This window comes from Arachis ipaensis, chromosome B1 (genome assembly GCF_059453495.1).
Source record: "Arachis ipaensis isolate K30076 ecotype BB chromosome B1, ASM5945349v1, whole genome shotgun sequence".
In the NCBI taxonomy this organism is placed as follows: Eukaryota; Viridiplantae; Streptophyta; class Magnoliopsida; order Fabales; family Fabaceae; genus Arachis; species Arachis ipaensis.
Window position 1 is genome coordinate 46,110,819 of NC_142436.1, and position 13,067 is coordinate 46,123,885.

The 13,067-nt window shown below is 30.9% G+C and overlaps 2 protein-coding genes across 3 annotated transcripts; one reads left to right on the plus strand and one right to left on the minus strand.

Moving 5' to 3' along the window:
- Positions 1-2,518: 2,518 nt before the first annotated feature.
- LOC107617852 (transcription factor MYB3-like) lies at positions 2,519-4,061 on the plus strand. Its single transcript, XM_016319725.3, has 3 exons — positions 2,519-2,731; positions 2,885-3,014; positions 3,690-4,061. Exons 1-3 carry the CDS (start codon positions 2,584-2,586, stop codon positions 4,000-4,002), a joined length of 591 nt encoding a protein of 196 aa, XP_016175211.1. The 5' UTR covers positions 2,519-2,583; the 3' UTR covers positions 4,003-4,061.
- Positions 4,062-5,123: 1,062 nt separating this feature from the next.
- LOC107629768 (Exostosin family protein) lies at positions 5,124-9,830 on the minus strand. Of its 2 annotated transcripts, none has more exons than XM_088501400.1 (5): positions 9,666-9,830; positions 8,332-9,106; positions 8,124-8,254; positions 6,742-7,090; positions 5,124-6,220 (listed from the first exon to the last, which is right to left on the minus strand). In XM_088501400.1, the coding sequence occupies exons 2-5, from the start codon at positions 8,767-8,769 to the stop codon at positions 5,531-5,533; spliced, it is 1,608 nt and encodes a 535-aa protein (XP_088357526.1). In that variant the 5' UTR covers positions 8,770-9,106; positions 9,666-9,830; the 3' UTR covers positions 5,124-5,530. The 2 variants fall into 2 exon arrangements, with proteins under 2 accessions (XP_088357526.1, XP_088357527.1); XM_088501401.1 differs by having other exon boundaries at positions 8,332-8,962; positions 9,666-9,799.
- Between the last annotated feature and the right edge of the window lie 3,237 nt (positions 9,831-13,067).

Consider the following 13,067-nt stretch of genomic DNA (forward strand, 5'->3'; position numbering starts at 1 on the left):
TATATGTGACTTTCATGATCATTTAGTGGCTGAATTTTCAGGGGTGCAGTTTTTCATTTTTACCCATTTTTAGTGACTTTTAAGGCTTGAAATTTAAACCCCAAGTGCTCCAAATAATTTCAGTGGTTTCATACAATTTTCAGAGGTAAATAAGCTTTATATATCACTCAAATAACAGTCCAAAATATAGAAGCATCACTGAATTTTCAGAATTAAAAATCAAGCACAAAATTACCACAAAATGGCTCATATGAACACCGAAAACAAGCACAAACATACTCTAACTAATCCTAACCCTTACCTCTTATGTAATTCAGTTATTAAACCTTTCACACACTGAAAAATATGCACACAAGGGCAGAATCACAGCTGGTGATGGTGCAGTTTCGTTTTTGGCCGAAAGTGTCGCAAAAACGTCGAAATTCAACCACTTTGAGCTCGAATCTCTTTAACTCCTTAAGCGTGCCCCATGGGTGTTTCAAGAGGAGTTCTATATAAATAGAGGACAGTAAAAATTCATCATGACTAATATTTTTAAAAAGAAAAGAAAAGGAGAAAGAACAAGAGTTTACCTAATCGAAATTTCGATATAAATGCAAAGATTAGCGAAAACAGACAAGAGTTTGTGCTTGTATGGTTTGAGTCCTTGAAGAACACATGAAAAATAATGAAAGAAGAGTTGAAATATGGGCTTGGGTGCAGAGAATAGGTGCAAAAATTTTCTCTCATTCTCTCAAAAATTTGGTCAAAAGAGTGTAAAAATGTGTAAAGTGTTTTGTGAATTTTGTGGCCAGTATTTCCTTAAATAAAAAATTAAAGTCTTGCTGAATTTGAGATGGTAAAAGGGGCTAGAATTTTCATGGTAAAGGGCTAGAATTTAATGAATAGGGGGCGTGAAAACGAGAAAGCTTGGTCGGCGCTTGCATGTCGAGCCGCAATTAACCGCAGTTAGTTACTCGAGGTTAAAAGCATAGCAATGAGGGGTAAAAGACTGAGATAGTATTGGCTCAGAGGCTGAGAAGGAGGGACAAGTTACTTGGATGCCAAGTAAGAAGATTTGGGGTCTCTAGAAGTCGTTTGCGGAATACTAGTCAGAAATTCGGTTCAAAATAAATTTTATCGTGTGGTAAAATAATTAAAGGCTAAGATTTATTCTTAAAGAAATAAATCATGAATAGATGGCTAATCTTAATCTTGGATACAATTACTAAGGTAGAAATTATTTTTACCACTGGTTTCAAAGTTTTCGGTTACAAGAATTTTTTTTCGGCAGACGCAAAACCGTCACTAAAAGTGAATTCCCGGCTCAGAAAGTCTCTAGTGAGAAAAATAAATTAACGGTAAGCTAATATTTATTATTTACTAGTCAAACTTGACTTAGGGGGATTAATTTCCCTCATAAAGTCAATTTTGACCTTATTAATGACTTTTTTCTATTTAATTTTTCAATTTTTCTTTAATTTTTTTTTTTATCATTGGGCCAGCCTCACTATTTTTTATTGGGCTGTGATTCAAAATTTGGCGAAATAAATTTTAAAATACCAAGAAAAGCCTGTTTACCAAAAATCGGGTTCTTACAAAGTTACTTAAGGAATAAAAAATTTGGTCAGTACTTATCAGCAGCAAGTGAACTTCAATTAAAACAAAAATGAAACAAAATTAGTTCAGATTTGAACAAGTAGTCAAAAAGACTCAATCATCAACAAAAATACATCCAATTCATTTCTGGATCCAAATGAACCTCAATTAAACTAAGAAATAAACCAAAATTATTTATCAGAACCAATAAACTAATAACACAGTTTCATTAGATGCCCTAGTTACAGAGAAAAATAATAAAAAATTGAATCAAAGAAATTCGATCTACTAAATAAACGAACTCAGTCCACTAAATCTTAAACCGAACTAATAGAAATGCGAAAAATGCAAAAAATGCGAGAAATGCGAAGAGGAAAAGTGAACATAATAAACAAGTAGTTTTATCAGTACCTTGAAGAATTTTTGTTGTTTTTTTTCTGTGTTTTTTGTTGATGATCTCAAACACACTATTGGATTTTGTAGTAGTTTTCATAGAGAATTTGAAAGATTTTTGAGAGATTTTGAGAGAGATTTTAAATTCTTTTGTTGCAGTTTTGAATAGAAAATATGAATGGTTTTTTATATTAGAGCGCAAAGAAACAAATAACGCTTTTTGGAATTTTGAAACTGTGTACACGTTCTTTTAATGAGAGTGGTCTTTGTTAATATTAAGCCTATTTGGTTAGATTTAAATGGTAATAAGATTTAGATGTGTAACAAAAATCTGAAATATTAAATATGACAAAGATTTATAACTGAAGTCCAAAGAATTAGTCTATATATAATGGAAGTTGACTGGTTGGGGCGTCTCATTTATTTATTTTCACCATCCTAAGGAAGGAAGAAGGGTAGATGCATGAACCCACTGACCCTTCAAATAAGGCATATGCATATATAGTGACCAATCAACCCTTCTTTGATATAATGTCATAACCAAACACAAATATTTATTAAACCTTTGTACTCTTAAAACACGAAAGGAAAAGCCTTAGTCGTCACACACTAATGGCTCCAAAGAATAATAAAAAGTCAACTAAGATATCATCAGTGATGATGAATAGAGGGGCATGGACCCCAGAAGAAGATGATAAACTAGCTCGGTTCATTGAAATTCATGGTGCAAAGAGGTGGAAGACTCTTGCAGTCAAATCAGGTCATCAATATATATATATAGTAGAGACTAGAGACATGTTTTGTTTTGTTTTGTTCTGTTTTGGATCCAACTCAATTTTATTTACAAGCAAAATAAACAAAACTATAATTGTTCTTAACATGTATTACTATATATTATTGTATGATCTGGCAGGTCTAAAAAGATGCGGAAAAAGTTGCAGGCTGAGATGGTTAAACTATCTTAGACCCAATATCAAGAGGGGAAACATAACAATTGAAGAAGAAGACTTGATTCTTAGGCTTCACAAACTTCTAGGAAACAGGTTTGTTAATATATACACAATTGTAATAAGAAATTTTAGAAGATAATATGGAAAGAAGAAAAAAAAAAAAGAAAGGGAAATGTAGGTGCTGAGTAATACATATTTTTTTTCTTTTGTATATTATAGAGACCTATGTCTTTTATCAAATCATTGAATTTGAAAAAAAACAAAACAAAACAAAAAGTTGACCTAATTATGGACTATAATTAAAAAATCATTTGCAATTTAAGGAAACAATTGAAAATGACATGACACTTTTAGAAAATATATAAAAAAAAATTGAAATTGTCACTAAAACTTAAAAAAAAATGCTGGAATTTTTACTAAAAATGTTAAAAAAACACTAAAAGTAAAAGCACTAAAAGTATTGAAATTACTATTCACGTTCACGGTACTCTATATTTAGACAAAAAAAAAATTTCAAACTCGCTCGTTAAATAAAACACACATCTTTATTCAAAAAAAAAAGATAAGAATACTTCAATAAGCATACTTTACAATTGATGTTGAAGGTCTTCTCCTTTTTTCTTTTTTGCGCATGTCATAAATCCAAATATCTAACACTCATTTTATTTCTAACTTTAAACTAAGATTTTAATGTAACCTCTTCTAGTAAAATTTTCTGAATTCATGAAAAGTTTTTTACAGTCTACTACTTCTCCTTTGTGTGTGTAGATGGTCTCTGATAGCTGGGAGGCTTCCAGGGCGAACAGATAATGAAATAAAGAACCACTGGAATTCTCATTTGTGCAAAAAAGTAAATCCCAATGCAGGAGAACCATCAACTTCAACAGCAAAAGAAAGTGGTGCCACACTCAATAATATGGAGGACAGTAAAATAATGTTAGAGCATAATAGAGCCACTAATAATGGGAGTGACGAAAATTTAGATATTAACTTCGATGTGAACGAATTTTTTGATTTCTCTACTGAAGGATCCTTTGGTTTTGATTGGGCAAACAAGTACTTAGAATTTGACGAGTCATGAGAATACAAAAATGAAAAAAGAAATGACATGAAATTGAAATAAATTATTTTGAATTTCAGCTGGTAGAAACGAAATGTGTAAGAATTAATGATTGGTCTTGTATGCAATAAAATTGCTACATTAGCCAATGTTTGTTGATATTTGAAAATAAAGACTAATATGAACTCGTCTATTCTCGTTAAAGACAATGCAACTTCTAGAAAAAAGGGATATTTTGATTCTTAAAATTATTATTTTGAAACCATACGAATCATTTGTAAAAATCTATCAAATAATAACGAAAATTAATTTCATGAGAAGTTTATTTATAATCTATGAGATTTTAAATTCCACAAAATTCTTTTCATTAATAAGATCAACAACCATTACTACTATTATTACCTTTTTCATTATTCTGATCATTATAACTTCCAACTCTGCTACTTCTATTATATAACCATAGTCATCTCTTCTACTTCAATTAATATCAACACTAATACCAACAACATCAACATAACAATTTTTTTATCTAATTTCTTGTGCAATGTTATTTTTCTTTTTCAAAAGTTTTTTGCATTGTAATTATTTTTTTTCTTGTGACACTATTTTTGGCAATGATCTTTATCCATTTGATCACCATCGGTGAAGAAATTATTTTGAAAATGAAGACTAAAGTACAAAATTGATTGTAAAATATTATGACGCTGACAAATCTATTAATAAAAATATTAAAACTAACTTGTAACTATGAAAGATAGGTTTCGATAGATAAAACTACACACTTTAAAATACTATCAAAAATTCCTAAATTACATTCTCTAACCTAATCTAACACTCTCAAATTCTAACTTTATATCATTCCCAATCTTTCAATTCATTTTTCCAAACCTTTTCCTTCCACATCCATTCTATTCCCACATAAAATCCTTTTCCCATCCATAAATTTGGGAGTATTATAGATTAGACTAATGTAAATGTTAATAGGCAAGTTTTGTGGTTGTAAAAATAACTGCATTTCGTCCCATGAGGCTGCTAGAATGATTCAGTGACCTTTTAAGATGGCAACAAAAAAATCCTTCGTTCAATTTGCCATTAAAAATAAGATTTCCTATCAATTTTTGCTGATTCGAATAGTGTGACAATGGGTGTAAATAGGGAAGACGACAAATAGATTCGAATCTATAGAAAACAATATCCATTTCAACCCCTCCTTTCCTCCTTTTGTGTTTCGTTTTTAAGAAATTAAGAACTAATATTATACATTGAAATCTAAATCAAGATAAAGTAACTAGGAAAAAAAACAAAAAAATCTCCCTCAGTTTTTGTACAAAATAAACAATATAGTTCACGGTTAATGGGCTTGGAAATAAAGGCCACAACTCATTCCAAAGATGATAACCATTCTCCAGACATCATCTCCAGATAATAACAATCAAAATTCTTATGCATGATGCCAATCCATCAAGAATACTTTTCATTCCATCCAGAATCTCACCGAAACAGAACTCAGGCATTCAAATTCAATATAAATAGATACCAAAAACGATTTTTACATCTGTGAACTTTGAATCTGGTTCAGCTTGTTGTACCATATTGAATGCAAGATCATGTGAAACAAGTCATATCTTATTGGCCTTGCGTTCCAAAGGAAATGCTTCTGTACCATCTTCACATTATTTTGCATTGTAATATATTTTCTCATAGGAATGGATAATAGAATTTCCTTCAGCTTGGGAATATCTTTCTCAGCCACGACCAAGGAAAAAGCACTCCAGTCCAGAACTTCACTAAAAGGAAGAACAAAGTTATCTGCTATGATCACGGGAACACACTCGTAATATATGGCTTCGACGATTCTAGGGCTGTTGACTTCAAACCCCATCGGACATATACAATATTTACTCGATTTCATGTGTTGGATATATGTCATCCGTTGGGAAACTTTCAAAGGTAAACGCTTGTAGATTTTCATGTCTGCATCATTTCCACCACCCCAATACTTAAGAAGCGTGGGACGCACTCTACCATGCATGCTTCCAGCAAAGAAGGCAAGGATTGGACGTAGCGATACTCTATTTCCCCCAAGATGTCTAAGAGGTCTTCTTGGTGCCCTTATGGTGGTTTCTGGTAGTGAAACGTCTCTTCCTGCTAGGAACACTCCTTCGGACGGATCAGCATTACATAAAGCTTTGATAGTGTTTCTGGCTAATTCCTCATGGCCAGTCACTGTGTATGGACCCTACAAAGATGAGAAAATGATGATGAATTCTATGCATAAATGCAATTGATCATACTTTTGAGGTGCAAATTAAACAAGGACACTGTATATTTTGCTAATCTCTCATAACATTTCCATACTATTTATGCTAAAACAATTATTTTTATTCTTTCAAATAATTGATCTAAAACATGCAGATGCAGAAAAAATATAATTAAAAAGTTGTGATACTCACTAAGTATTGTCAATCTTAGGAAAATCAAATTCTTAGGTGTATAAAACCATTCAGTTGCCTCCACCAAAAAAATCAAACTTCATATGAAGAGCTCACTCTTGACAAGATATTATAGCTTTTATGATTAACAAATGATCAATCTTGCCACACTTATTCTAGTATATAAAAGCTGAATTTCAGGAGAAGGTAAAGCAAAGTAAGCCTTCAAATTCTGTACATTTTAAGGGCTTATGCTTATAAGAGGGTCAATTTTTGACACATTATCAGAATCAACTAATTCTACAGAAACAAGATACATGGTCCATACCCAATCATGGCAAGCAACAAGAAAATGGTCCGACCCAAGTGTGCGGTTCCAGAAAGGATACTTTGCAGCAATCTTGTTCACATAGTCCCTAAGAAAGAGCGATAATGGTTTCAAGTTATGTGACCCAGGCACATAGAGTGCTAATTCCATTTGGCGTGCACTGTATGGAAGATAAAATAAGTGAGCCTTCTCAGGATCCTTGGTGACAAATTGCTTATTTCCCTCCATTAACTTCATAAACCATCCTTCAGAAGCATAGATTCCCTTAAGGAAAGGTGTATGAAAAATGGGCCTTGCTCCATCCCGATATATATAAACTTTGAGTATCGTTTCCATCAGTTCATAGCTCCTAAAATTGAGGCACAATACTGATTCAAGATGGTTTTTAACATAACAGAGAATTCTCTTCATATATCCAAGGTGCAGCATAATCCAAAAACATAAACAGCAACCAATAACAAAGTTTTGCATCATATTCATACTGAGAAATGTTCAAAATTGGTAATTATGAACTAAAAGCATTGAGGAAGATGAAAAACTTATTTATGGGGTACTAAAACAATGTAGCTGAATGTGTATGATGGCATCAGAGTTTAATGAAATACACAGATAGCTCAAAAAATCTTGAAACTCTATCATGTTATGATGATGACAATAAAATAGATATAAAGACCTAGATCACATCATTCAATTGCCAATATTCATTCCTTAAAAACTGGAAAGCTTAGTGAGGATGACTATAGAAAAACAATGGAGTAACTGGGTCCAACAATTTACAGCTACATTAAAAGATATATTTAAATTCCCGATAGTCAAATTTGAATGTTTAATGGATAAACAGGTTGATCACAGTCAATAATGTGACTGACACAAAATATTAAACTTCCCTTTTTTTTTTTCTGAATGATATCTTTTCATTTTATTTAGAACTGTAAGTCTAAATTTAGGCAGAGTGGTTCTTTGGAAAGGTAGTAGACCAAGTGATAATGGAAGCACTGGTTCTTTATTCTTCAGATTCTTTGATGAGTCTATACCTTGTTTTCTTGGTTTGCTTGAATGTTAAGGAGTTTTAAAGAGCATAATAAAGAGGCTTACACGGCATAGAAACAGGGGGATTGGTCACAAGTGGAATATATTCTCAAAAGGTTTGACATAAGGAAATCAATGTGCAGTGATAGAAGCTTATTATGCAAAACTTGACACATTTATGCATGTGACCAACAAATGTGAACTCTTTCACAGTTTTACTCCTAAAGGAAAGTATAAAATAAAATGCTTCAATTCAGTATCATGAATATTAATAAGTATTAACAACAAACCAATCCTTCTTGCAAGATGAATATGTATGCGCCCAAAAATAAAAACAAATAAATTCAAGGTACCTTTTGAAAACAGAAATGTTCCTAAATAAAGAAGCATAGAGATCAGGATCTTCATTAACCAAAGGGGCATTATCAATCTCTTTCTTTGCATACACAAGGGCCTCATGAGGTGGCGACAATTGTATGTGTCTCTGAGAAATATATATGCATCAAATTATTGGTGACTTTATAGAAAAGGTGGTAGGATCAAGGTCTCACCAATTTCTACCTGCTTATAAGAAGGAACACCAAGAGGTGGTGAAAATCTTGTATTTTTTGTTGCATCAGCAAGCTTTTCCTCCCTTTTACTCTTAGAGATTGAACTATTCAGGCGGGTTTCTGCTCTCTCTGACTCAAATGAGACTGATTGTACTACTTCATTTGACGAATTAAGTAAAATAACAGAGTAAGGAAGGCTGAGGCGAACCTGCTGAAGTATTGCCTCTTTGGTGGTGCTGCTATTCAAAGATAGGTGTGATGAATCATTTTCATAAGGAGACTGATCATTTAGTAAATACCTATGTACAAGAATCTGAAACAAAATACTAGATACAGTCAAAACAGCCGCCAGAAGAAACAATCTTCGCCAGTCGATTTTGTGGCCAAAGAAACACCATGATAACTCCCTCATCAGGATAAAGGCAGATTGCCGGAGGGCCCTTTTCATCTCATTATACAAGATATCAGAACCGAACCATTCAAATATCCAAACAAATGCTACGGAGCATAAAAGCTAAGCATGCCATTTCATACATCTCTGTAATCCTAAATGGCACCAGGACAATTCGGATACCTCAGTTCGTCTGTGGGTGCATAACTGCACCAACACAAAGACACTGGAGCTTGACCCAGCCAAAATCCTACATTTATTTCAAGCAAAGTCTTCAAATTTCCCGACCTCAAAACTGAACTATTTCGGGGGAGAAAAAATAAAAAGAGAGACTGCAATATGAGAAAGAATAATATCCAACTTATTAAGTGCAATCCAGTCCACAGATAATAATCTGCACAAAGATTCAAACAATAACCATGTAACCATCAAAAACTACAACAGGGTGAAAATTCAACTACTATGTACTAGCAAGATTACATTAACACTGACAAGTTTCACCGTTGCTTGTTATATTGTTGACAAGTTCATCTCTAACACCATATCGCTATATACTAACTATGCTGTCATACATTAACTTGGCTACTTATATGATATATCACATGCTATCATGATCCAATTCCAAAACAGGCATTATGATATATGATTATAATATAATTGATAGTTTGATACCTATAAATCTACTACACGTGAAGGGAAGGGAAAAGAAAAATTCGCTAAAAATTGAAACAAGTTCCTCTAAGCTTAAGAAATATTTCTCAGAAGCTGATTCATGAACTTATATATTTTCCCTAAGCCATGCACACTGCAAAAAGCAGAATCATCTGAATCTGAATACAGAACCATGTAGCGCAAAAGAAAAATAAGCCTAAATCAAACTAAATTAAAGGAAAATTATATTTGATATTATTAATTAACCATGATTATGAGGAATTGAAGCTTAATGAGGGTACCTGGTTGAAACGGTGGATCTGAATCTGAGGCAGGAAACGAAGAGAGGTAAGGTGCCACCTCAGTTTCAGACCGGGCACGAGCTGTTGCTCTCTCTCACGGCGCCAATTGCCAAACTCAGAACAGCACAGCAATATGAACAACTTCTTCTTCTTTTTCCTTTTTCCAAATATGCTTATAATTTTTTGTGCCAGTTTGAATTAGCTTTTTTGGGTTAAAAAAATACCTTTCATAAAAAAAATATAGAAAATTTTACTTTTTTTTGTTTTATAGATGCTAAAATAACAATTTTTTTATTTATAAAATATACATTTTTTTCTCTTATAATTTTTAAAAAATTTTATTTTTAATTTATTTTAAATTTTTTGTATTAACTTTATCCATTTTTAAAAAAAAAATAAATTGTTTGTTACAAAAATACCCTTTAATAAAAATTTTATTTTTTTGTCATTGAATTTTTCTTATCAAAATATTCTTTAATAAATTTTTTTTATTGATTAAATTATATTTTTACTAAAATATTTTTAAAAAATTTAATAATTAAATTCTTTTTTTAAGATAGTATTTAATAATTTTTTAATTATTTAATTGTAATTTTACAAAAAATTTTGTTAATAATTATTTTTAATATCAATATATATTATTTTAATATTGAATAAAAAAATCTTACCATTGTTAATATATATGTATAACGATTAATATATATTGATATTGGAAAAATAATCTTACTAAGATTTTTTTATTTAATGTTAAAATAATATATATTGATATTGAAAAATTAATAGTAAAATATAAAAATAATTGTTAACAAAAATTTTGGTAAAATCATAATTTAATAATTAAAAAATTATTGAAAGATATCTTAAAACAAAATAATTTAATTATTAATTTTTAAAAAAAATATTTTGGTAAAAATACAATTTAATCAATAAAAAATAATTTATTAAAGAATATTTTGATAAGCAAAATTTAATGACAAACAAATAAAATTTTTGCTAAAAGGTATTTTTGTAAAAAATAATTTATTTTTTCTTGAAAAATGGATAAAGTTAACATTAGCTAACACAAAAAATTTAAAATAAATTAAAGATGAGGATTTTTAAAAATTATAAGGGAGGTGAATGTATATTTTACAAACAGAGGGAAGGAGAGTGAAATTTTCTCTAAAAAATAGTATAGATCGAATCCGATCCAAAAATTGCGAATATCAATCCAATCCTCAAAGGATCCGATCCGCACACTAATAAGATCGGATTACGAATTTTATGTACGTATCTGTATATCCATTTTGCATATCAACGGATCCGCAAAAATAAATAAATAAATAAATATTTTTTATATTTTATTTCAACTAATAATTATTATATATTGTATTACTTGATTTTTATTATTTAAAAAAAGTATATTAAATAATATTTTAAGAATAAACATGTTTAAAAGAGTGAAAAAAAAAGAAATTTTATTGATTTTTCAATAAAAATAAGCTTTTTAAAATATTTATATGTTTTGCAGATATATCCGAGATCCGATCCAATCTGCGGATCCAAACTTAAAAATTGCGAATATTATGTTGGATTCGATCCAATCCGATCTGATGATTTTATTGTCAATCGGATCGAGATTTTGGCCATATCTGATCCGCGTTGACCCCTACAATTTAAAACCTATTTGGATACGTCTTGTAAAATAAGTTTTTTTAATTTAAAAAAGCAAATTATTTGCTTTTTCTAAAAGCTAACAATATCTTGCTTTAAAAAAAATAGAAGCAAAAGACGTTTTTAATATTTGAAAATTCATTTTAAAAAGCCTATCTAAATGTAAAATAATTTTTGTCTGTTAAAAAAATTTTTTAAAAGGATGAAAAAATTAAGTACTTTTTTCAAAAGTCAATCCAAATTGACCCTTTATCTCGAAGACAAATAAGTCATCGATTAATTAAAAATACAAAACATCTTTCACTTTTTAAAAAATGAGATATCTAAATCCATTTAAGGAACCTATATGTCCTTATATATTTTGGACAGATGGACTTAAATATCTTCTATTTTAAAATATGAAGGACGTTTTTATATTTTTAATTAGTTAGCAACTTATGTGTCTTCAAATTAAAAAATCAAGGACGTATTTATTTTCTTCTTAAAATCAAAGTTTGAATTTTGGTCCAAACCACATTGAGTTTGAGATTATTTATAGAGGAAACAAAATATTGATCAATTTATCTACAAATAAACAAAATTGACTTTATACCCATAAAAAAATAAATTTTTGTTGACAAAACTATCCAAATCCTAAAAAATTATTTAGAATTCTTAAATTGCTCTCTTTACCTATCCTAACCCACCTCTAATCCTTCACCACCACCTCCCAAATTTCCAATTCTTTATCATCATCCAAATCTCATTCCTAACTACCATCATTGTCATCGTCACTGTCACTGTCATTACCACAGTCGCCACCGCCACTACACTTCCACCACTCCCAATAACTCATACTTACACAGTTCCAAAATTTCTAGAACCAACATTTCTCTTTCTAAATCCATCATCACCATGACAGAAAATTTAACTCCTCAAAATTCTCTTTGGTTTCATTATCTCCAGATTTCAAAACTAAAAAATTTTCTAAAACTTCGCTTGAAAAACCAAAGCAAAGAGAAAAGAAAACAAAAATAAAAGCAGCAACATTCAAATGGTGGCATGGCAGTGGCTCATCTCACTTCCAGCAACAGCTCCTCCCCTCTGTGTTTTCTCTTTTTACTACATAGCATTTTCTGTCTCTGTCTCAATAGCGATAGTAGTGGCTCTCTCCGTCATCTCCATCCTTACTCCTCACAATCGCGCCTTATTTCTTTCTCTCCCTCTTTTCTTGTTTAGTCTTTCTCTTTTTCGAATCTTTTAACAGTGGCAGTAATGGTTGTGGTTCCCTCAGTCGTAGCCTTCCTCTCTTCCCTCTACCTTAATATATTTCTCTCTCTCTCTCACCATTTCTATTTGTTATTTTTTTTATGATGAGATTTCAGTAACGGTTGTTATCGTGGTAAGGAAAACTAGGTAGGCTGCAGTATCAGAGCATTCACAAAGTTGTTGAAGAGGAATTTACAATTTTCTCCCAAATGAAGCAAAAGAAATTTGTGATTTATTCCTAGATGAAAAAAAGAATGGGCTTGTTGGCAGTGATTGGAGGAAGATGAAATAGTTTAATAGTTGTGGTAAAGAGAAGGAGGTGGCGATGATGGTGGCATGGTGGTGGTGACGACGGTGACGATGGTTGTAGTTGGTAGGGTTTGAGATTGGAGTGGTGGTGTTGGAGAGTAAAATTTGAATTTAAAGTTAGGAATTTAGGAAATTTAAATGATGTTTTAAGATTCGAGTAATTTTGTCAGCAGAAGACCATCTTTCATGAGT